General features: G+C 41.3%; 2 protein-coding genes, 1 long non-coding RNA gene and 2 pseudogenes across 4 annotated transcripts; all 5 read left to right on the top strand.

The window, feature by feature from the left end:
• The first annotated feature begins 16,162 nt into the window (after positions 1-16,162).
• Positions 16,163-16,649, top strand: LOC147419661 (uncharacterized; annotated as a pseudogene).
• A 1,290-nt stretch (positions 16,650-17,939) lies between these two features.
• LOC147419660 (uncharacterized) lies at positions 17,940-18,578 on the top strand. Its single transcript, XM_086505602.1, has one exon. It carries the CDS (start codon positions 17,940-17,942, stop codon positions 18,576-18,578), a length of 639 nt encoding a protein of 212 aa, XP_086361728.1.
• A 514-nt stretch (positions 18,579-19,092) lies between these two features.
• Positions 19,093-19,677, top strand: LOC147419659 (uncharacterized; annotated as a pseudogene).
• Positions 19,678-21,354: 1,677 nt separating this feature from the next.
• Positions 21,355-22,466, top strand: LOC147419658 (uncharacterized). 2 transcript variants are annotated; one of them, XR_015187121.1, is made up of 2 exons: positions 21,355-21,621; positions 22,329-22,466. It is a non-coding gene; the product is annotated as an uncharacterized LOC147419658 (long non-coding RNA). The 2 variants fall into 2 exon arrangements; XR_015187122.1 differs by lacking the exon at positions 21,355-21,621 and adding an exon at positions 21,726-21,902 and having other exon boundaries at positions 22,329-22,464.
• Positions 21,710-24,683, top strand: LOC147419657 (uncharacterized). Its single transcript, XM_086505603.1, has one exon. The coding sequence runs from the start codon at positions 23,389-23,391 to the stop codon at positions 23,875-23,877; it is 489 nt and encodes a 162-aa protein (XP_086361729.1). The 5' UTR covers positions 21,710-23,388; the 3' UTR covers positions 23,878-24,683.
• Positions 24,684-25,601: the final 918 nt, after the last annotated feature.

Genomic DNA, 25,601 nt, shown 5'->3' with positions numbered 1-25,601 from the left:
GGTGGAACAAACCAAATATCAAGGATATTCCATAAGAGATTGGATATTGGGCCAAGGACCAGAAACCATTCCAAGAGATGAACATCGTGAGAGATCTTCTGAGAGAAATGTTAAGAAACCGCAAACCACCTCATTACACAGAAAACCGGGTGACGCTAAGGCCAGTCCAGGGCTACATGAGTCACTATTTCCAACAGACTGGTTTGAAGGACTCAGAACAAGACCAACTGCCAATAGACTGGGAGTTGAACCAAATTGACATGTCAGACCAGTCAATTTTTAGAAATGGATTAGAAAATACAGTGGATCATGGGATCCATACGACCACTTAGCAAGCTTTAAGCAAGTGCTAAGAGCAGAACGCATATTGGATTTCCATACTCAATTCGAGGGTTTGGAACGACATTAGAAGGAAAAGCATTAACATGGTTTCAAAACATTCCACCAAGGTCAATCATGGACTTGAACACATTAGCTGTAGCTGCTTGTTCCAAAACGGGGATCAAACACAATACTATAGCTCAAAACACATCTTTAAGCAGAAACAAGGTGAGTCTGTTAGGGATTATGCAACTTGAATGAAACAATACATTGCCAGATGCCCAGAGCTGGAGATACCTGTAGAAGAATGACTAGTATCATTATTTCTAGAGGGACTGCTAAACAAAGAACTTCATGCTATACGGTATAGTAAGAAGCATACAACCCTAGAAGAGTGTGTGTCAGATGCTATTGACTTAGGAGACAATTGTGATATTTTCAATGAAGAAGATGTCCCTAAGGACAACCAAAGTGAGAAAACAGCATCCACTAAACCAACATAAGTGGGAACGGCTGCTGCAACACCACTTTAAGCCATAGAAGACATGCTCAAAAGGGTGAATGACATGATGAATAACAAGCAAAAAGAACCTATAAGGGGACCAGGGCAAGGTATACCTCAATAGGGACAACCAAATAGACCGCAGAAATGGTGTGCAATCTAGGGTAAATGGACCAACAGACCAATGAGTGCTACTACCAACCAAAGTATGATGGGAATGTCCAGTATGTGCCCATGAGGCCAAAAGGACAACCCATGTACAGATACCAGCCTAACATGGCACCAGCTCAAAGACCACCGATGCGTATGGAAAGATCTCAACCCGTGTTGGGTCAACAACCTCCATATCCACGACATAATGCAGTGCTTGTAAAGTACATGCATTCAGAAGGAGTCATAATTGAACAAGAACTAGTGGCTGTTACACCCTATGCTGAGCCTAGTCCATCTACAGTAATGATAGAAGTAGATTGGTATAATGCACATCCACCACCAATGGAAGAACTGTGACTTATTCTCCACCAGAGATTGCACCAATGTATTATGTAGCTAATCAAGGTGTTAAACCTCCTATGGTACGACCCATGATTAAGCCAAGAATGGGAAACTATCATAACTGTGGTGCAGATGATCATTGAAAAAATGAATGCCCAGAGGCTGACAAAAACCTCAAGCCAGTTGAAGCTTATTGCATACAATGTTGCAAAAAGGGAGGACACTTCCCGGAAGATTATCCTAAAAATCTTTTAAACAAGGGTAAAACAGTAGTAAACGTAGTCCAAGTGATACCTAGTAGCTCATCTAAGAGTGAACCGATTGTTCCAATCAAGGTAATCACTAGAGCCGAGGCTAAGAAAAAGAAACATAACTCCTCTGATGATTCGAAGAATACAAAAATTGCCTCTCAAAAGACCAAAAGAAGTAGAAGCAAAAGGTATGAGATGAGAAAACAGAAACAACAAGCTGAAAATGAAGGAGAAAGCAAAACAACTATTCCAAGAAAAGGTGAAAGAAACTGGAAGTGAAGTCAAAGAAACAACCATGAAATCTGAAGGATCAATTTTAATTGACAAAAGTTTTGAGCCTATTAATGTAGCCTTGGAAGCCTACCAAGCAGGACTTAAAGCAGGGCAAAACATGGAAAACAAATGGAAAGACTATCCTTCTCTAGACATGGAAATAGCTAAGCTTGAAGCTGATCAAAATTTGGTAAGAATCACGCAAGAGATATTCGAAAAACAAAAATCCAAGCTCGAAAGTATGGAACATCATGAGGAGCTTGTGGTAAGAGACAATCGAGAAAATTCCAAAGTGGTGGTAGAACCCCACTTTGAACCAAAAGAGCCAAAACTTATAGTGCCGGGCATCGAAGATGCCTTAGACGGAATTCCATTCGTAGAGGAAGACTGGCTAGGACACTTATGGAAAAAAGTTAGAGAGATCAATGACGGGAGACTAACTCTAAAGTCAGCTTCTATAGAGGAAGTTTGGTTGGACAACCTACCTCCTGATATGGACATGGATGTATAATCCTTGTATGGGGATTGCGGATCTGAAGCTTCAGGAATGTCTAAACCATTGACCTTGAAAACATTACCCTCTTACTTGGGAGATAACGAAGATGAATCCATAGTGTGAGACCACTCAGGTGAAAAAAGTGGAACATACCCTAGAAATAGACAACATTCATTTGATCATGTCTACACCCATCCAATGCACTCTTACTTTGGGAGAACTATTAAAAATCAGGCCATATTTATGGAATGATTTACAAAAAATCCTTGAGAAGGTGTGGATAACGGGGCTCATCGCAAAAAAATTGGGAAGATTGAAACACGAAATGGATAACAAAGAGATTCGATCCGTTTCAATAAACAAAGTTGAAGAATTTTACGAAGGGGAAGAAGGAAACACCACCCTTCTAGTGAAACATAATGACATTGAAACCATGGCAATATTGGATAGTGGGGCAGACATAGCCATGGCCACAAAAGCAGTTTCCATTAGAAAAACTCAAATGAAATTGCAATTGGTTGATGGACACATTGAAAGACCCTTAGGACTGCTTGAAAAAATGATAGTTAATTCCCGTGGGATTGAGTATCAACACACTTTTTCCATAGTAGACTTTGGGAAGAAACTCAATTACAAGATTATATTGGGAAGACCTTTCATGCGCCAGGTACTGCTCATCCAAGATTGGGAAAACAATTATCTGTACTTGAAGCAAGTCGGATCTATAACAAGGGTTAATCTAAAAGATCACACTTATAGAGATGTAATGAAAACACCCATACAAGAGTTCGATTCAGTATCTTTGGCTGAAACTAAGCTTCCATTGTGGTTGAACAAAGACACTCCTATTTGGATGTGCGGAGCTTTAGAAAACGAGAGCTTAAAACGGGAAGAATGTATCTTAGAAAGGGATTGCACAGACAAAGCCTATGTACCTGAACCCTTTCTAGAGCATTTTTTTGAGCCATTTGAGCGGACTTAAATTTTAGTGACAATGGATGTATGTGTGAATATGTCAATGCCTACTCAATTTTGCAATGAGGACGGCTATGAAATAATTTCCATATAAATGATTTCAACCCTCTATATTGAAGATGAAAATGAGGAACCCAAGGACTTGATGAAAGCTCACCAAGTCTTTTCAGACCTCTACTACGATGCGACAGATGAGTTAGAAGAACACTCAGCTACCTCAGAAGATTCGGGGTCAGAAAAAGAACATGTGAGAGCGAGGCTACTCATGAAAGGAGGGGAGGAAAAGTTTTTTGACTTTCCTACCCAGAAATTGAGAAAGGAGAAATAGTATAGACAAAAAAGAGACACCAGAAATGTGAAAGCTAGACCTATGCCATCAATCTCTAGTAGAATATAGTTCTTGATGTAGATAGATGCACATGATTGTGTCAGGACAAAATCAATGGCAGATATCCTTCAAATGAAAATCCAAAAATGTCAAAAACATAAAAAAAAACGAGGAAGGATACTCAAGAAAAGCCAAAGAACCAGGACAAGGAGCCAACCATGACACGAGTTGAGTAAAAAAGAAATATCAAGAGTTGAAAAAATCTCTAAAGGAAACATATACAATCGAAATGGAAACCACAGAAGAGGATGGTAAAGATATAATGAGTGTTCCATCCCATTACAAAAAATATACTCTCCAAGATAATAAAATCATAGTAGAACAACCTATTAGAGAACTACGAAAACAAGGCAAGTCCTACGAAGGGCCTGAAAACACAAAAAAGATAGATTTGGTTGAACCAGGAGAAGAGCCTAAGTCTGCCTACATTGCAAATGACCTAACAGAAGAAGAAGAAGATCTTTTACTAAGCCTACTAAAAGAATACTGAGATATCTTTGCTTGGTCTTACAAGGATCTCAAGGGTGTTGATCCATAAATCTATCAACATACCATACCCATGAGAGATGATGTGAAACCAAGTAGACAAAGGCCATAAACATGCAATGAAACAGTTGCTAAAAAGATCAAAGAAGAGATTGAAAAACTAAAGGAAGCCAAATTCATTTATGAAATTGAACACACAGATTGGGTGTCTCCAATTGTGGTAGTACCCAAGAAGAATGGAAAATTACGAGTGTGTGTCAACCTCAAGAAAGTGAATGCAGCTACCATTAGAGACAACTTTCCTCTTCCAATCACTGAGCATGTTTTGGAACAAGTTGCAGGAAAAGAAGCTTATAGCTTCTTAGATGCCTTTTTGGGATACAATCAACTTTTGGTTGACACAAAACATCATCATAGAACTGCTTTTGCAACGGAATGGGGTATTTTTGCCTATCGGGTTATGCCTTTTGGGTTAACTAATTCTCCTGCCACATTTCAAAGATTGATGATCCATGATTTTAAAGAATATATTAGGAAATTCTTGGAAGTATATATGGATGATCTATATGTACATTCATTAATCCTGGATGATCATTTTGAACATCTCAAAAAGGTATTCAAAAAATGTAGACTATATAGGATTTGCTTAAATCCTGAAAAGTGCACATTCATGGGTAGACAAGGAAAAATTCTTGGACATGTAGTGTCTAAAAATGGCATAGCTACTGATATGGATAAAACATGTTATTAATGATTTGCCTAGACCAACAACAGTTAAGGGGGTTCAAGCCTTCATGGGACATTGTGGATATTACAAACGGTTCATTTACATGTACGCTATTATTTCAAAACCAATGTATAGCTTGATTACACACTTTGAATGGATTGATGAGTGTGAAGAATCCTTTATGAAGCTTAAGCAAGCTCTCACCTCAGCTCCAATATTGAAAGCACTAGATTGGAATAAGATATTCCACATACATGTAGATGCTTCCAATTTTTCCATAGGGTGTATACTAGCTCAACTAGGAGACGAGAAAATTAATTTTCCTATTTCTTATGCTAGCCAACAGTTGAACATGGCGGAAAATAATTATAAACCATAGAAAGGGAAGGATTAGGAATGACCTATGCCATAAAAAAGTATAGACATTATCTATTAGCAATAAATTTGTGTTCTTTTTGGACCACCAAGCCTTATTGTACTTGGTCAACAAGCCATGCAACACAGAAAGAATAGTGAGATGGTTCATCATTCTTCTGGAATTTGACTTCATTGTAGTTGTAAAAAAGGACACCACTCATCAAAGAGCATATCATTTGTCTAGGATTGTTTCAGGAGAACCACCTAAAGGAGTAGATGATGATCTACCAGATGCATATCTGTTCTCCGTGGAAATGATACGTCGATGGTCGGAAAATATGGTATCATTGATGATCATAGCTCAAGTGGATTTGCAGTACCACTTACTATTACAATTGAAATTGAGCAATCGACTATGTATCAACTACTAGCTGGTAGGCATACAAGAGAAACCGAGATGGAATATAGCTCTTATGCATTAATCTTGAAGAGAAAACCCAATACCTAAGTCAAGCACATATTACCATAGTAGGACTTCACTTTGCGGAAGACCAAACTATGCAAAGGATCTTGAGACTTGGAGTATTTTGGCCAACTATGAGGAGTGATGTTTGGTATTTTGTAAAGGATTGTCCTCAATGTAAAAAACAAACACCCATAGCTCATGTAACATTGTTTCAAATGTCAGGCTGTTTCTAAGTGGAGTAACTATCTAGTTACTTACTTATCGAGGCGAACATTTCCTAAGGATATGAGTTAACACCGTCAAAGAGCAATTGACACTGAAGCAAGAGACTATGCTCTTATTGGAAACCAATTGTATCGGACAAGTAAGGATCAACATTCGCGTCTTTATGCAAATGAAGACGAATATATTTCGATTATGGAACAAGCACATGCTGGATTAGCTGGAGGTTACTTTTCTAGTGAGACCACTGCAAGAGAAATCTTAATGGCAGGCATATGGTGGCCAACACTTTTTGCAGATGCCAAAGAATATGTTTGGAGGTGTAATGCTTGTCAGCAAGCAAAAATGCCAACACGTGTAGATAGCATGCCGCTAAGACCAATGATGGGAGCTAGAGATTTTACAAAATGGGGTATAGACTTTGTTGGGCCAATACAACCACCCTCTTATAGAACCCAAGCTCAATATATTCTTGTAGCTACGGATTATTTTACTAAGTGGGCCGAGGCTAAAGCAACTCAAAAGAATGATGTCAAAACCACTACCGCATTCTTATATGAGTATGTGTTCAGAAGATATGGACTGCCAATAAAAATTGCCAGTGATAGGGGAACTCATTTACTCAATGAGATAATTGAGTATCTGCTTAATGAATTTATGGTCATCCATAACAAATCAGCTCCCTATCACCCACAAGCAGATAGACAAGCTGAGCATGCGAATAAAATTCTTAGCTCGGTGTTGACTAAAGTGGTTAGTTTAGGAAGGATAGACTAGGAAATAAATCTCCATGCAGCTCTATGGGCTTATCGAGTTTCATTCAAAACAGCTTTAAATGGTACACCCTTTAACCTTGTTTATGGTCTTGATGCCATATTGCCAATAGAATTTCTATTGCCGACACTAAGGGTAGCTAAGGATCTTGAGCGGACTGGACATGAATTATCAGAGATACTTGAAGATTTAGAGAAGCTAGATGAGCAAAGGCTAGCTACTGTAGCTCACACCTATGCACAAAAGCGAAAACAAAATAGTTTTTTGATTCCCATCTAATTACAAAAATCTTCAAAAAAGGGGATTTAGTTTTAGTATATTCCCTTAAGCAACACATTCCCAAGTTTAAGAAAAAGGGAAACGAATTGTTTATCATTGAAGATGTATCTTCAAGTGGAGCAGTTAAGTTATCCACCCTAGATGGTGAACCAATGGCTAATTGGATTAGTGGATGTCGTTTAAAGAAGTACAATTTACCACTAACCAATGAATTGCTAGAAAGAATGCATGCAGCCAAGCAAAGGAAGATAAAATGACAACAGGTTATTTATGAAGCCGAAGAGGAATCTTGGCTTCAAGTACTCAAAAGGAACGCTGCTCTCAAGAATCAACAAATACCTATTCCCATCAACACTCTGGAAATAGATGACTGGCAATGGGAATTGCAGAAAGATGCATTGTCAACAGATGATGAATAGTTAGATGGAAGCACAAATGCATTGGTCAATACAAGAGCTAGAGTAAATGCAGTCAGTTAATCCACGTAGAAGAAAGCAACAAGTCAGTCATTGACAAAAAGAATAGTGACTATTAAAGGATGCAACAAGAACCCAACACCCACATTGGGAGTAGTCAACTTAAATGTGATAGTACATGGATGTTCATGTCCTTATCAATTTGTATGCTTACCAGATGAACAAATGAATGAGACAATGATTATGGAAATTTCCTAGATGCAAACATACAAGGCAATACCAGAATGGGATACAAATTCAGCTCAAGCTGTCACCTAAAGGCAGACAACTCATTGTTCCAATTGCACCAAGCAAGGAGGAATGAAAAGGGAACTACCAGCACAACAAACCACAAAGTAACCAATCTTCTCCATCCTATCGACAAGAAAATGCTACAAGTAGCATGCAAGGAGTCAGACAAATTTGGGTACCAAAAGCACAGCTTAAGGATAAGTCGATTCAAATATGGGTACCCAAAACAACATCGACAATACCAAAGATGGTTCCAAGGGTCAAAACATAGAGACTAGTATCTCCAAGCAAGGAACCTAACACAAAATGGGTTTGGAAGAAAAAAGAAAAATTATCTTCTCCGCAAACTGGAAAAAAAATCAAGCAATGGAGAGTTAAGTCTCAAAAACCTCAACCACACCATTCTGACCAAGACAAACCAAGATATCAATGGTGGGTAAAAGCTTGACAACAATCATTCTTGATACCAAAAGCTCAGGAAATCAGCGTGCTAAAGCATCCTGATGGCACAATGAAGCAAAGAGCACACAAGCTACAAGATTTGCTCTTTGGAAGACAACATCAGCAAGCCTTAACATCGAAACCCTTGAGTTAATCACTCAAGATCCACCTCTGTCACAACATAATGGTTTGAATTGCATTATTCTTCAAAGCATGGTAGAACCAACCAAGGCTATGCATAGACACAATTGTTCAACCCATGCACACAGTCATCTCGGAGTACGCCATATAGGAGGGGTGGAAGAGTACTAAGTAATTAAGGGCAATGTTTAAAGAGGGAGGAAAAAAGTTTAATGTTAATGTGTGATTTTTGTAAAATTACCTAATAATTCCCTTATAAGTAATCAATAGGGGAAATTTAAATGATAATATCTTCCCAATGAGTGTAAATAGTGTATATACTATCAAAAAATAGCCCTTTTTGGTTATTTTTTAATCATTTTTATTGATATTGAGACTTAAAAATGGAGAAATCCAACAAAAAACAATAAAGCTGTGTTTTTAATGTATTTTCTTAATTATTGGATTTTCAATTTGCTTTTTTAGTACATTTTGTTACTTTCTTTGATTATTTTAATAAACAGGTCAAAATTTAATAATAAATAGCAATGGAGCTCATATGGAAAAACTAAAGACACGGTGTTGATCAGAAAGACAAGGCAGATAAGCACAAAAATTTTCAATCAAATTGGTACATGGAAGCGGGAAGCCTAAATTAGGCGGCCATACCTACTTTTGCAAAATTCTTGCAGAATGAGCTACAGGGACCGGATTGGATAAATTTTTGAGTCTAACATAGATTTCATGGCCTAGTAGGACTAACAGGGGAATTTAAAAAAAGTTGGTTGGGAAGTCCGAGTATAGATACTCAAGGTAGATGGCTAAAATCACCTCATTTCCACTTGTTGCCTTTGGAGAGAGAGCTTTCGACTCTCTTCACGCGTATTTTTCGGAGTCCTCAGTCACCTGTTTTCAGCGCCGTTTCACATGAGACACGAGGGGTAAGTTCTTTACTCATCAATGATCCATTTTGTACGGCCGGTAGCTAGTCTAAACCTCTTAAAAAAACCCTAGAATCCGAGCAGTGCACGAAGACCTATGACAAAAAATCGACCATAACGGCTTGTCAGCTCAACCAAATCGGATGAGATTTGAACTGTAGCATGCCCCAACATAATAGAACACTTCTATAGCAACAATTGACCATTCGGCAAGGGTTGAGAGGGTCCCAAGTAGAAAAGCTAGATTTTTGACAGATGCCAGAATTGGATTCTGACTCCACAGACAGCTTACCTGTGATGTCTACATACAATGTATATGATTGGTTTCATGAAATCAATCAACCAAAGCCCTCGAAAAGCAAAAAACGGCTCGAAGGCTATAAAGTGTCAAATTCAACATACGAGGTCAAATTGAGTCCAAATGGGCCAAAATTGGATGAGTTGCTTCATGACTATGTTGTGGACAAGTCCATAGACTCAAAAGTGATGCAGGCAGTGTGTAGTCGCAAACATCAGTGATTTCAGAGTCGACAAAGCACAAAGTGATGATGCAAGACCAAACTTTGACAAATTCAATTTAGGACTTGTTTTAGGTGTATAGAATGTGTTTAGGTCAAAATTTACAAGTTTTGCAAGAAAATGTTGACTACTGTAAATAATCATGATTATTTACTTTTGCACTACTTTGGCTTGAAAATTGCATCATCACCTCACCTATCACTTGTACACACCTATTACATGCCAAATTTCAAGTATGAGCCAAAATGATCAACTATAACTTGGAAAATCCAAAAACGTAAGGAAGTCCTTGCAAGCCAAATTCTACCCACATGTTTTGATCCAAATCACCTCATATCACATACACAGGGTCTATACCATGCCTAGAACCAAGTTGTACCAAAAAATGTTTATTTTGGTAGAAAAGTTAATAATCGTGATTATTTACTTTTTGGCCAAAAAGGAAGAAATTTGCAACTTTGCCATCATAGATCCAAAGTACATGATGTCCTAAGCCCACTAGCCAAGTTTGAACAAATTTGGAGCTCAAAATCTCAAAATTCCTTTACATCTACTATTCAGAGACCTAAAGCCCAAATCTGGCACCATTTTCACCATGTGCACCCAAATGTGCCCATATTTCACTCAGAGTATCTATTTGGTATATAAGTCAAGCCTGTAATGCCAAGTTTGCAAAAAGTTGAAAAAATCACTCAGCTATAAATAATCACGATTATTAACTTTTGTTGCAATTTTTTGTTTGGATGTCATAATTTTGATCTTTACATGTTTTTATACATCTATGCATGTTCAAAAATTGATTTGAAGCAAATTGGACCAAATTTGTCAGCATTTCAGACCGAAGGACATTTCAGAGAAAATCTAGCAAATTTGCTAACTTTGACACTCTATTCACTCAACAGGAACCATGCAAGCCGCAGAGAGGGCCAAAAGAAGCTCTTGCAAAAGGAGAAGCTGCAAGAGCTACCGCCATACCAACTGGACCTCGATTCAATCAAGACTGCCAAACCGACCTACCTGTCACAAAGGAACAGCTTGAAGAGCATAACACAACAATGTTCACAGGTAGATTCAAGAGCGAAGAAGGACATCAAGTAGAATTGCAACTTCTACCAAAAGAAGTATACGATGTCCAACAAAGCCCGAGACTAAAGAAGCCAACAGAAGACTTGGTCTCAGAGAATTTTATGAACAAGAGCTATGTGGAGTGGACTTCCAAAAAGCTTATGAGCTCTTGTCCACGATCAAAGAAGATGAAACCGCTCAAATCTCTGACCAGCAAGGGAACGAAGTTAAAGTGGTGATTACCAAAGAGATAGTGGCAGAAGCACTCAAACTGTCGACAGAGGGAATGACCATGATGACACGAGATAGAAAGACGGCAAGAACTTTCACCAAGGAAACCGCCGCTACCACATTTGCCGACCTCATCCAAAAACAGGTGGAAGAGCCCGCAAGATTGTACCACCAGCACTTCCACTTCCTCGCGAAAAGACCGGCAAGGTATACGACACCCAATCCTGCAGTTTCCACAACCTTTACACAAGTTCTCAAATCAACAACAGGCAACTAATTGACCATGCACAATACGCATTGTCTACATTGAAGGGGACAAAGAAAGAGGGAAAAATAACATACATGGGAGCACCAGAGGTTCTGACAAGAATTGCCTACCATGCTATCGACATGGCCGACAACTTGCTGTCTGTCTCAGATCAGAACACTTGGATAGTGTCAGCACAACCTTCCCCTCGAGCTACAAGGTCTACCAAGAGAACATACAAGTCAGATGAAGAGTCTGCTGAGAGCTCGCCAGAATGGCATAGCAGTGAAAGCAGTGATACTGAGGAAAGAAGATCACGGATTGAAGAAATGAAGAGAAAAGCCGTGGCAGTACACTAGGAGGAACCGGTACATAAATATGCCAGCTTTGAAAGAGAAAAGCACTCTTACGAACGCAGCCACCAAGCACAAGGCAAGGACCCGACAAAGTGGGTACCCATTGAACTCAAAGGGGAAAGAACAAAGCACCATGTGAGGAAATAAGCCAAAGATAATTAGTGGAAAAAATGTATTAAGAAGTAGAAGCTTTGAAGCTGAGAGAAGTCCAAGAAGCGGAACGGAAAGCTAAAGAGGCGGCGGAGCAGCAAAAGGAAGCAGAGGAAGCAACTGTACAAGGAGAAGCACAACATGATCAATGTGATGTGTCTCCCCGACCTTCTTCACCTATTTGAGAACAGCATGATTACCCCATGCCGAGCCCACCACCTTTACTAGCAAGTAAAGCCACGGAAACTAAACCTACAAAAGAGATAGAGCGTAAACAAAGATGAGCATCTGAATTTGCACAACAGGCAACTACTATGCAAGAGCAACACAAAGAGCAAGAGCCAGAGCCAGAGCCAGAGCCAGAAAGGGCAGTGGGTCCTGCACCAGAGGACAACACAAAGTTTGAGCAAACAAGAGAACAGAAGTCCGAAGAAACACCTTCTACCTCAACACAACAAGGAAAGACCGAGGTATCCACGAAGCCTCAAGATGACACAACAAAAGAAGATCAGCCACAGCCTCAAGGGCAAGAACAACCAGCCGCCATGATGCAGCCAAAAGATACACAAGAGATTGCAGAAACATCTAGGCAGCTATCCAAAAATAAAGATTGACAATCAAACAATGAAGTAATCTTGCAAGTCCACTAGTATGCCAAGCAAATGCAGGACATGACAGAAAGACTCCAAACAGCCACACTTAGCCGTAGCACAAAGGCTAAAGAATTAGAGATGGTGATTTAATCACTCCAAGGGGAGTTAGACGATAGATTAAATGTCATCACTGATCAACAAAGGCAAGTGCATGAATTAAAAGCTGAAGCTGAAAAACATCAGCTAGCAAGGGACCTGCTTACAAAGTTGTCAGATGCTTGCAAAGCAAAAGATGAACATCTGATAGAAGTTACCAACGAAATTCTAACAACAACCCCGTCAGTTCAAAAAATGTAAGTACAGTTAGATGTAGAAAACGCCTCCTTGCAATACTCAGAGCAGAGAATAAATGATCAGAAAATTTTCTTGCGGCAAATAAGAGAAAATTCCGCAGTAGCCTATATTAAAGGAACATATGAGGTCTACAAAGCATTAGAGAAAAAGAACGAAGATCTTGAGCTCGAGCTTAAATTGGAGCAGTCTCAGCGTAGAGACCTGGCTTTAATATGGGTGCAAAGAGAAGACGAGCTACAAAAAGAAATAGCTGAACTTAAAAGAGTCAACCAGCTATTGAGAGATGGACGACCAGAAACACAAGAAGAGGCACGAACTTCCGAGCAACCACAAATAGAGATCCCCTCAGTTTCATTCAATGAGATGGAGACAGAGCCAGTAGAAGGGCTAGGTGGCAAGGAGGAATTTCAAGTACAAATAACAAAAACGGATACAGTGCCAATGGTCCAACTGTCAAAGGCTGAGGACGATGCACTGAAAGAAAAGATTACACAAGAGGTAGATGAGCAGTGGAAGGTAGCGATGGATTGGGAGTTGAGAGTTCTTCACTCTGTCAATGTTAGACAACTCACTCCCAATCAAATCAATGCGCAATGGCACCAACAATCTCTTCCTTATCCTTTGATAAAGGTGGAGTTGCTCCAAGTCAAAGAGAGGCAAAGACATGAAGGTAGAAGGCGCAGAGATCAAGACCACCCAAAGTGAGGCTAAGCTGGTTAAACAAGAATCCAAGGTATTTGATTCTGTTCACAAGAGCACTTGCGGCCCTACAAAAGGATCCTGCTTTTTGTCATGTACCGAGGGTAAGGACTTGGCAAGCACATGAGGCATTAACAAAGAAGCGGCCAACTTGGCGGAACTACTCAAGATTGCCTGCTTCAGAAAAGGAACCGCTGACAGAGGAGTACATGGTGAAAACCCTAACGAGCGTCATGTCCTTCTTCAAAAGTCTTCCGGATGTGTGATGCTATATAAGATCTGGAGAATGTTGCTCACCTGCATCAAAGTTTTCCATGAGCCAAAGCAAGCACACACCCCTTGGATGTCATTCCTTGAGGGTAAAAAGGTTTATGCTACGACCCCAGTGGCCAACCTTCCGAAGAAGTCCTCTATGGATTCTATGCCAGATGTATGTTTTTACCTTCTCACAATATGCTGGCATTCGAGGAGGCGTTCTACACAGGGTTCTTCACTTGACGAACGAAGATATTTGGGCCAATGATCAGCAACCTGACATCAAGATTTGTAGGCTACTTAGTAGTGGAGCTGAAAAACAGAGTCACTATGCAGTTCTTGCAGGTGCCAGATAAAGAGAGGAAGATCAGATACGAAAAGGCCCTAAATGCGCTTAAAGACCACCTCGCCAGCCCGTCAACCCGAAGACTACTTCATCCCATAAAGCTGTGTCAAGGGACGACACAAGTGAGGAGGGGGGGATGTTAGCAGTAAGCTAACTCAAATACCATTTTTTGAAGCTCTCATTGTAAAAACACTTATTATTTTTGATAAATTGGGATTATTGTAATTCCTATTTTTCGGATAAACCTTGTAATTGATGAGCCGGGGCTACAAGCTTCCAGATTGTATCAACCTGTTATTACCTATCTTTAGTTAGAGCTCCCAAATTATTAGTTTTGACCACCAAAAACCTTGGCTAAGGTATAAAAGCCAATTTTTGTAAGTAATTATCAAGTTTTGGATAATGAAATACATAGTGCATGTGAGCTAATGGTGCTCACTTCTCTCCTTCTCGCACTTTCTACTCCCTCCCCGGTTGTCACATTGCAGTCGTGTTTGTTGCATTGCAACCGCATGTAAGAGCTTTACACATTGACGTAAATACTTCACGATATTTTGTAGCTTTTGGCATTGCCGATTTGCGGCCTAATCTCATCATAAGTAAAAATTTATACTTCAAAATAAAAAACAAAGCATAGCTGAGGTATTGGGGCATCATTGCTAAGCATTTAGGTGCATTCTGGGTTGAAAACGACTAGGTCAAAAATCCACTGTGTTATTAATCACGATTTTGGCACTTGTCCTAAAGTGGGATTTGAGACCATAAGCATGTTTGCTTAAGTCTTATAAACCTATCCTAGAAGTTTTGTTACGTTTGGACGTCATTTGATGCTATAACGGATGTGATTTGTTTGCCGATGAGCGATTGGCTTTTGGTGATTTCAGTCACTTGAGTGTAGCTTGAGTTAGATGCGAGTTGTTTTTTGTTTTCTGAAAAATTGACAACCTCTTGTAGCCTCTATGCACTAGTCGAGTCAGTTTCGTCCCATGGATTGACAATTTCATCGTGGTTCTCGCTAAATCTGCAATAAGATAGGAGTGAGGTTAGACACCCGTCCCACACCGATCCACGGATTTGATAATTTTGTGTGGGTTGCGATTAGGTCATTGCTACAACACCTCCCAACATTTGGCACCGTTGCTGGGGACGATGGCGTTCGCTAGTGTAATTGTGACATAATTAGACGTGTTTCCTCACTAATTTCACTACTAATTTCACATGTGTTCATGTTTTTATGAATTTTGGACGTGTGTGCATGAAAAAATGTGTTCATAATTCCCTAATTTGTCACTGTATCTTGCCAATTGTGTGTTTACACACTCTAATTTCACACTAACCCCTTGCTAATTTGACTAATTTTGCTGACTTACTAATTTGCTATGAAGGATTGGAGCTTTCAATCGTTCAATCAATCTTCAATGGAAAGGTAATCAGGGTGGTATTCTTAACCTCCTTAGAATCTAAGGATGTGTAGAATTGTGTAGAGATCCCACCACGATCCAATGTAATGTTGATGCTACGGTATTGAAATGCAATGTTGATACTATGTTGCTTTGAAATTATTTGAATTGTTCGTTTTCATGCCGTTGGTATAGCGAAGTTATGTCGGCACAAGTTAATGGTTCCTGCATTCATATGGCATCATGAAAATACAGGACGAAGCGGGGGAGTCAGTACCAGATGCCAACTACGGGAAGTTTTTCCATGATGTGTATGCTAGATGTGGCAATTAGCAAGTCAGGCATTGGTTTTTAATCTCTATAAATAGTTGAAATGCTCGCAGTTGCAGGGAATTTTCTCTCTAGCTACTCTATGGTTCAATTATTTGGCCACGGGGTTCTTTTTGGAGGACTATTGCACGGTTAAAGATTGAACGAGGCTATTTGTTGTGATTACGTCAAGTTCGGGGTGGTCAACACTTGGAGTGGCCGCCACTATCGGCGAGTGCCAGAGCAGGTGAAGTGCGATTCCAAAGAGGCGGCCAGGGCTACTTGAAGCTGGGAGTATTCGGACTCGGCAACCACGACCTTGAGTTATACAAGTTTTGCGGAGCTTTTGATTGCGATCGTCCTCGGGTGGGAGCAGCGTGCTGTGTAAGTGAAAAACTTGAGTTCTAAAATAATGCCATGCTTAAAAAAACCGGAACGATGCAGGTTTAGAATGGCCCCACCAGATGGCAGGCTAGAGCAGGGAAAGTCGATGAAGGGGCAACCATGCAGTTCGAGGCCAACAAGTGGCGCAAGGATTGAAGCAACCCACGGGCTGAAGCTCGTACTGTGTACAGGTGGAGATCATGCAGGGGAGAAGTCATCCATGGCATGTGAGAGGAGAGGGCATCCAAGGGTGATGTTTTTGGGGGGTTGCCAATTGCGGGAGCAGAGGCAGGAGGATCCGCCATGCACAGGAGAGAAAAGAGTTGAAGGGCCTGAGGAGCCGCCAGGGGCCATCAACAACAAGGAGAAGGAGAGGGCGCTGAGAGAGACTGTTGGGGGTGTGAGGAGCGCTATTGACAGTGTGCAGGAGGCTATAGTTGGGAGAGAAGGCGTAGAGGACCAGATTAAAGTGGGCTGCCAAGAGGTTTGCAGGCGAATAAAGGAGCCAGAGAAGCTGTGAGCAACCCTGAGAAGAGAAAAGAGTTGAAGGGCCTAAAGCTGCATGAGGAGAGCGCAACCTACAGGGAGCCGGGTGCCAGAACGCAAGGAAGCTAGGGAACTTCTGGAGTCAACAGAGTACAAGATTGGCGACCTCCTTGGGTTGTGTAGAGCTAGAGCTGCAGGGCGCTGCAAGAGAGGGATCAGCCCCGACTGAGCTTGAGTTCACAAGGGGCTAGAACTGTAGAGCCGAGAAGGGAATTTGGAGGGCCGTCAGCTTCACATAAAGAAAAGAGAAGGCCTGGAGGGCTGAAAACTGACTGCATGAAAAGCGGAGGCCACCACCATAAGTGGGATATGAAGCAGGCCGAGAGAAGCCAAGTAGGAAAAAAGCCATCACCTGCAAATTGTCCATGGTTTTTGTGAGGGCGATCTAATTGTATAGGGCTATCATACTTTTGGCTTGAATTGAGGTGGCTCATAGCCTGAAGGTTCTCCGTCATCTTCTCTATTCTCGGCTCGACGACATCTCGTGCCTTGGCTTGGTTGTGTGGGTGTGTCGCCTCCAAGTTACGTGTGTGTGCATGCCAAGAAAGTGCGAGATAGAGTATGCGAGGAATAGGAGAGATATGGAAGATATGAGCTAAATTATGTTTAAGGCATAAGTATTTATGTGATTGAGTGTCATTGTTTAGGTGTATGAGAAAAAAAGTGGTTGATTGTGAGTGTGTGTCGTTGGTGGTGTCCGAGAGCGAGTCGATACAATTGGGATTTGTAAATTGGGGTATATTAAGTGTGAGTTTGTGTGGTTTGGGGTGCTGGGTATTTGCTGAGCTATAAAGAGGCAAGTCTACAACGTGTTGTGCGTGTTTCCTTCTTCCCCTATTCCATCAGTGGTGCCCCCACTGAGGACTCGTGATCGCGTTGAAGAAGACAATGCAAAGAGAAACCGAAGGATAACATGGCTTTTTGAAGCTATGGCCCTATTTTCACAGTTGAGGAGGATCCAGCCGACTGGATTGCAGACTTTGAATTATACATGCTATCACTGCGAATGCCTAATGAAGAAAGCAAGATGGACACTATACCATTGGTGCTACGAGGCAAGGCAAAAGCATGGTTCGATACATTGCAGGGTGAGCCGCGACAGGCCTGGTCGGCTCTACGGGCCAGTTTCTTACAACATTTTTGAAAGGAAGTATCACCTATGGATATGGATGCGAAGCTGAAAGTTCTCAGGCAAGATGTAAGTCAATAATTTGATATTTTTCTTAATCGGTTTGAAGAATGTTGGGTAGAATTAGCCACATCAATGCAATTGGCCAACGGCGACTATTTCAAGATGGACAAATTTATGGCATGCCTACATCCCAAGGTACACGAAAAGGTGGATTGTGAAAGCCCCGAGAACTACAACAATGCTGTAGCAATTGCTCGAGCAAAGAGCAGGAAGATCAAGAAGAAGATCGAACAAGGTATGATGGGATACGCGCAACCACCGAGTTCTCATGGTGAGGTTTGTGCAGAGGATCAAGAAAATCATCGAATGGCAGCTATTCCTCAACACTGGGTACGTATTGTTCAAGATTTATCGGAACAAGTGCAAGAGCTTCGTTTGAGTGTGATGGACAGAGGGCAGCAAAGAGCGGGTAAAGGAAGAGCTAGGCAGTTTCCTGGACATCGTTATGATTGCGGCGAAGAAGGTCACTACGCACCGGATTTCCCACATCCACCAAGGGAAAGAGGAGGTATGTATCCACTATTCAGAAGAGGAAGAGGACAAGGGCAACTCAACGGGCAAAGAGAGCAGCAGTCTGACAATCCTATACCTCCTGTTTCTCAAGGTAATGACGACGCTTATAGTGTTAATATGATTGGAGTCGATGAACAGGTAGTAGATGTTTTGGCCAACAAGAGAGCACGTGAAGGAAGAGAGACGGAGACAGAGTGAGAGACTAGAGCTCGCAAAGGCAAAGGGAAAGTCGAAAAAGGTAGAGAGCAGGCAGAGACGAGCAAAAGAAGAAGGATGCATAAAAACAAGCAATCCGACTACCAACTTGGAAGGGATCATCCCGAATATGACTTGGTGAGTGATGTCAAGAACCAAAAGGCTAATATTACTTTCGTTCAACTGCTTGCATTAAATCCTAAATTGCGATGTCAGTGGTCTATTAGTGCTAGCACAAGGCTTCCACGGGACAAAACAAGAGTGCATACTGTGGGGAATTTAGCGTTCAGGGTTGGGAGTTTAGCAGACGTGCTTCCATTTGTTGATGCTCTTATTGAAAAGAAGATGCAGGTACATGTATACATCGATGGAGGGGCCCAAGTGTGTGTCATGACCTAATCCGCCATGAAGGATGCAGGAGTTAAAGCAGCAGTAAGATCTAATGTGCGAATGAGGATGGCCAACCATACCAAGGCCAGGTGTTTTGGGCATAGCACAGGATGTGAAGGTAAAAGTTATGGGTGTTGAATGCGTTATTGATTTTTTTTTTAATGAAAGCTGGCGATAATGCTTACCCTATCATATTTGGTAGACCATGGCTTCTTGCATGGGGGCCAAGTAGGTTTGGGGAAAAGGGGTATTTACTTTAGTTGATAAAGAGAATGATAGACAGGTGATGCTTGATCTACGGACGAGGGAGAGTTGCTCTCACCCTATGGCGAAGAATGAGGGAGATGATTCTACAACAAGCTACGAATACGAAACGGAGTCAACCTATGATGAAGGCTACACGGATACAGAAGAGGGAAAGAGTGATGACGATCTCCTCCATGTTGATGCTGATCTCTTTGGGGTTACTATCGATAACTCTATTCCAAAAGAAGGTATGCAAGCTCAAGTTTCCCCTATTGATGTCCAAGAGGTAAGAGGTATGCTAGGAGAAGACTTAACAAAGCAAGAGAAGGAAAGTTATGTGCAAATCTGTGCATCCTATCCTAATTTGTTTGCCACTGAGTATAAAGATTTGTGAGGTGCCAAGGAAGTTGAACACATGATCATACTCAAGGAGGGGCATACACCAAAGGCACAAAAGATTAGGTGAAATTCAGCAGGAAGATATTTGGCAGGAAATCAACAAGCTATTGGATGTAGGTATTATCTATCCCGTGCAAGAATCTCGGTGGGTCTCCCCGGTTGTCATAACACCTAAGAAGAACGCCAAATGGCGAGTGTGTGTCGATTATAAGCCTTTAAATGCTGCAACCAAGCGGAACTATTATCCTTTACCCTTTCAGGATGAAATTTTAAATCAAGTTGCAGGTCACGAAAGGTACTCTATTATGGACGGCTTCTCTGGGTACTTCCAGATAGGCATTGCACTTGAAGACCAGTTGAAAACCACTTTCATTTCGCCATGGGGCTGTTTTGCCTACTGCAGAATGCCCTTCGGCTTGGTGAATGCTTATGCAACTTTTCAAGATTGGATGAATAGAGTGTTTGGTCCCTACCTTGCTAAGTTTATTAGAGTTTTCATGGATGACATAGGGTGTTATAGCTCTAGGAATGATCATTTGTCAAAGTTAAAGTTATGTTTTCATCGACTGCATGAAGCGGGTGGTCAATTGAATCCCAAAAAAGGCAAGTGAGCTCAACCTTGAGCTCACCTGCTAGGACATGTGGTCTCACAGAATGGTATTGAAGCTGATCCAGAAAAGGTAAAGGCTCTTGTGTTGATGGAGCCTCCCAAAAGTGCTACAGGTTTGGCATCGTTTGTGCATAAGTTGAAGTATCTCTCTCGATTCTTTTGGATGCTTTCACAATATGTCTACCCTCTTCAAAAAATGAGTCAACAAGTTCATGGCTTTCAATGGAATGAAGACACACAGACAGCTTTTGACAGGGTTAAAGAAATCCTATGACAATTGCCTACTGTTTGTCCTCCCAATCATGAGGATGATTTTTATGTTGCTATGATAGTGGATACAGTTGCCATTGGTGCAGTTTTGTTACAAAAGGTAGGACGGTGCTACAAACTCGTCTACTTTGAGGGTCGGGTCATCAGTCCAGGGGAGATGTCATACACAGAGGTTGAGCAATGGGTGAGACCCTAGTGTTTTCTTGCAGGAAGTTCAAAGTGCATTTAATTGTTCACAAGTTTTATGTGCTTACTTCTAACAATTTATTACCTGAAGTGGTGCTTCACCTATGACCAAGGAGGCGCATTATGAAGTGGGTGCTAGAATTGCAAGAGTTCAATTTTGAGTTTAAAATTGATCACACTTGCAGGTCACATCTCGCAGACGTGGTGGTAAATAAGGGTGTGGGTTTGTCTATGTATCCCAGGGTGGTTTGAGAAGAGGCAAACAATGAACCGGATCTAAAAGAAGATTTTGTCATGTGGTTCGATGGTGCTTACAGGAGAATTACCCAAAAATCCGGAGGCGAGATCATTATACAGGACGCACGAGGTAACACTATGTTTTCAAAAGCTTATGATTTGGAAGATGTGCATACAAACAACAAGGCAGAGTACTTGGCTCTCCAATTGGGCCTTATGCAGTGTATCGAGTTTGGGATATCCAGGCTCATAGTGAAGGGAGATGCTCTTTTGGTTATCAAACAACTCTTAGGGAAATGGCAGGTGAAGAGGGACTCTCTCAAGCATTGGTTTTTTCTGTTAAAAAGTTATTGAAGTTTTTTGAAGTGGTGCAATTCAAGCATATTAATTAGGAGGGAGAAAAATCAAGAAGCTGACCAGTTAGCCAATAGTTGGGTATAGATGCATGTGGCAGGTTTATATGTGGCACCTGCCAGCTATGCAGGTAGGGAAACACTGAAAGATGTTGATGATTTCTTGAGCACACGTCAAGGTCCCGCAGGCATGTCCAAGCTACAAAGGAAAAGGATTACCCAAAAGGCTAGCAGGTTCACTTTGATAGGTGAAGACCTTATGGTATATGGCCATGATCGAGTATTGAGGAGAGTTCTCTACAAGGAGGAGATCGGCATGGTTTTGACACAATTCCATGAAGAAAGCGGCAACAAGGTGAAGATCAGACACTCTTTCGCATCCTTAGAGCATGTTTTTGGTGGCCATCTCTTGTAAGAGATGTTCATTACTAGTGTAAGACATGTCACAAATGTCAAGTTATGGGTGAGTGGCGTTTAGTAGCAGAGTTACAAGGGGCTATCTTGGCCCAAAATGCATTCAAAAAGTGGGGATTGGACGCTATGGGCCCACTTCCCAAGTCTACAAGTGGAAAAAAGTACATCTTGGTAGCTATCAACTACCTCACTAGGTGGGTAGAAGCCAAAGCAGTCAAGGAGGTAAATGCTTTTTCAGTTGCTCAATTTGAATTTGATTCTGTATGCTGTCGGTTTGGAGTGTCATGGGTTTTGATATCAGATAGAGGACACGGATTCCGTAGCAAGCTAGTATGTGCATTGGTAGAGAAGATGGGAATTCAACACAGATTCGTGTCTCCCTATCACCCATAGTGTAACGGTTTGGTTGAAAATGCAAACGGTCAAATCATTAAAATGCTTACCAAGTATATTTATAAATAGGTGGAAGACTGGGAGGGTAATCTTGATAAGTGCTTATGGGCCTACAGAACTTCCTATAAAGTGGCCACCAATTTCACTCCTTACAAACTAGTGTTTGGCAAAGAAGCAGTCTTACCTGTACACATCCAATTACGTGCATTAAAAGGTTTATGGCGAGTTAATGTGAATTAGCGAGATGTTTTGCAGGACTGAATCACACACTTGGAGACTTTGAAGATGGATCGAGAGGCTTTCAACAGATTTCTATGTGCAACAAAGAGAGAAACGTGTGGCGAAATTCGACCAAAGGTTACCAAAGGAGTGCATGAAGGTGATTTGGTCATGAAGTACGAGAGCTACCTTGATTTCACATTTCAAAAAAAGTTCAAAAAGAAGTGGATTGGACCCTATAGAATTTCCAAAGCTTTTCCTAATGGTACTTATTAGTTAGAGCGGTCCAATGGTAAGCCTCTTTGACACAGGGTAAATGGAGTTCGCCTCAAGCTCTACTTCGAGAGGGCTCTCACGCCGGATGTTCATCAAGTTCTTGTTGAAGGAGCTAGGCATCCCATCTAGGAGTGTAGTCTAAGATAGCACAGAGACATGAATAGTACTTTGTACATATGGCTTTATTTCATCTTTGCATATTGTTAGCAAGTTTACCGTTTTTAAACAATAAAGGCTTGGACTGGATGAACATAACTGTTCAACCAGGGGGTTGGACAATGATGGTACGACTGAGTTATGTCGGCATAAGTTAATGGTTTTTGCATTCATATGGCATCATGTAAATACAGGACGAAGCGGGGGAGTCAGTACCAAATGCCGACTACGGGAAGTTTTTCCATGATGTGTATGCCAGAGATGTGGCAATTAGCAGGTCAGGCATTGAGTTTTAATCTCTAATAATTGAAATGCTTCCAGTTGCAGGGAATTTGCTCTCTGGCTACTCTATGGTTCAATTATTTGGCCACGAGGTTCTTTTTGGAGGACTATTGCACGGTTAAAGATTGAACGAGGCTATTTTGCATGATTACGTCAAGTTCGGGGTGGTCAACACTTGGAGTGGCCGCCACTATCGGCGAGTGACAGAGCAGGTGAAGTGCGACTCCAAAGGGACGGCCAAGGCTACTTGAAGCTGGGAGTATTCGGACTCGGCGACCACGACCTTGAGTTATACAAATTTTGTGGAGCTTTTGATTGGGGTCGTCCTTGGGTGGAAACAACGTGTTTTGTAAGTGAAAAACTTGAGTTCTAAAATAACGCCATGCTTAAAAAAACCGGAACTAGCTGCAGGTTTAGGGTGGCACCACCAGATGGCGGGCTAGAGCAGGGAAAGTGGATGAAGGGGCAGCCATGCAGTTCGAGGCCAACAAGTGGCGCAAGGATTGAAGCAGCCCACGGGCTGAAGCCCGTACTATGTACAGGTGGAGATCATGCAGGGGAGAAGTCATCCACGGCATGTGAGAGGAGAGGGCATCCAAGGGTGCTGTTTTTGGGGGGTTGCCAATTGCGGGAGCAGAGGCAGGAGGATCCGCCATGCACAGGAGAGAAAAGAGTTGAAGGGCCTGAGGAGCCACCAGGGGCCATCAACAACAAGGAGAAGGAGAGGGTGCTGAGAGAGACTGTTAGGGGTGTGAGGAGCGCTATTGATAGTGTGCAGGAGGCTATATTTGGGAGAGAAAGCCTAGAGGACCATATTAAAGTGGGCCGCCAAGAGGTTTGCAGGCGAATAAAGGAGCCAGGGAAGCCGTGAGCAACAACCCAGAGAAGAGAAAAGAGTTGAAGGGCCTAAAGCTGCATGAGGAGAGCGCAACCTGCAAGGAGCCGGGTGCCAGAACTCAAGGAAGCTGGGGAACTTCTAGAGTCGACAGAGTACGAGATTGGCGAGATGCTTGGGTTGTGTAGAGCTAGAGCTGCAGGGCGCTGCAAGAGAGGGATCAGCCCCGACTGACCCTGAGTTCACAAGGGGCTAGAACTGTAGAGCCGAGAAGGGAATTTGGAGGGCCGTCACCTTCACATAAAGAAAAGAGAAGGCCACCAATTGCAAGGGCGACTCCTGGAGGGTTGAAAACTGACTACATGAAAAGCAGAGGCCACCACCATAAGTGGGATATGAAGCAGGCCGAGAGAAGCCAAGCAGGAAAAAAGCCATCACTTACAAATTGTCCATGGTTTTTGTGAGGGCGATATCATTGTTTGTCGCCTCCAAGTTACGTGTGTGTGCATGCCAAGAAAGAGCGAGACAGAGTGTGTGAGGGGATAGGAGAGATATGGCACATAAATTATGTTTATAAGGCATAAGTATTTATGTGATTGAGTGTGATTTTTTAGGTGTATGAGAAAAAAAGTCGTTGATTGTGAGTGTGTGTCATCGGTGGTGTCCGAGAGCAAGTCGAACCAATTGGGATTTGTAAATTGGGCTATATTAAATGTGAGTTTGTGTGATTTGCTGTGCTGGGTATCTGCTGAGCTATAAAGAGGCAAGTCTACAACGTGTTGTGCGTGTTTACTTCTTCCCCCATTCCATCGTCGTAATGTCAAAATTTTCCAGATTTGGTGGTGCATAAAATTGACAAGTTCAATTGTTAATTGATGATTGTACATTATTAATTATGTGCCTTATTGGGTTAATTGCATGCTTGGATGGTCAATTACAAGTGCGAGTTAATTGTGCATTTAAATCAAGTGTGTGTTCTAATTGAGTGTGTGTATGTTTAATTTTAAGTGTGTGTGCACTACTTTGTCCTTGTTTGTGCACCTAAATATCAATGCGTGCTTAATGATTTTTCATTGATTTGTGTTGTGGTCATGCCCAACTAATGATTTGTGAAATCACATTGCAATTTTGACAAGATTAACCCTTTCGTGCCCTACTAATGATTTGTTGTGGTCATGCCCAACTAATGATTTGTGAAATCACATTGCAATTTCGACAAGATTAACCCTTTTGTGTGCGCACCTAAAGATTGGTAAAAACTGCCAATTTTATTAGTGTGTGTTTGCTTAAAAAGTGCTTAATGTGCATGATTAATTCAATGTTTTGATTCTATATTTGATGTGTGTAATGGTCAATTGCTGTATTTTTGAGCTCAAAACAACGAATTACACACTCAAATTGCTTGGAAATTTGACCTAATTTTGTCGCTAATTTTATCGGTTTAATTGCCTAGTCTTGATTTTCTTGATCAAATTGTTTGGCAATTGAATTGATATGATTTTTGTAATTCTATTTGGCTGCACTAATTCCCTATGCGTGGAGAATTTTCAAAAACTTTTGGGGTATTTTTGTAATTTTTTGGCATTAACTTGTTAATTTTATTAATTTTTGTTTAATTTCCTAAAAATTTGATATTTTGTGATATTTACAAGTTATTTTGAATGTGTATTACCGGCTTGATTTCGAGCGCATTTGGGCTTTCATTTGCCAAATTTAGAGCGTTTTACTATTTCCCGAGACCCGCTTGAAGATTTTGTCAA

This window comes from Adiantum capillus-veneris, chromosome 29, assembly GCF_014529385.1.
Source record: "Adiantum capillus-veneris isolate H3 chromosome 29, ASM1452938v2, whole genome shotgun sequence".
Lineage (NCBI taxonomy): Eukaryota > Viridiplantae > Streptophyta > Polypodiopsida > Polypodiales > Pteridaceae > Adiantum > Adiantum capillus-veneris.
The sequence above is the reverse complement of the archived record's forward strand: the minus strand, read 5'-3'. Positions and strand labels throughout refer to the sequence as shown.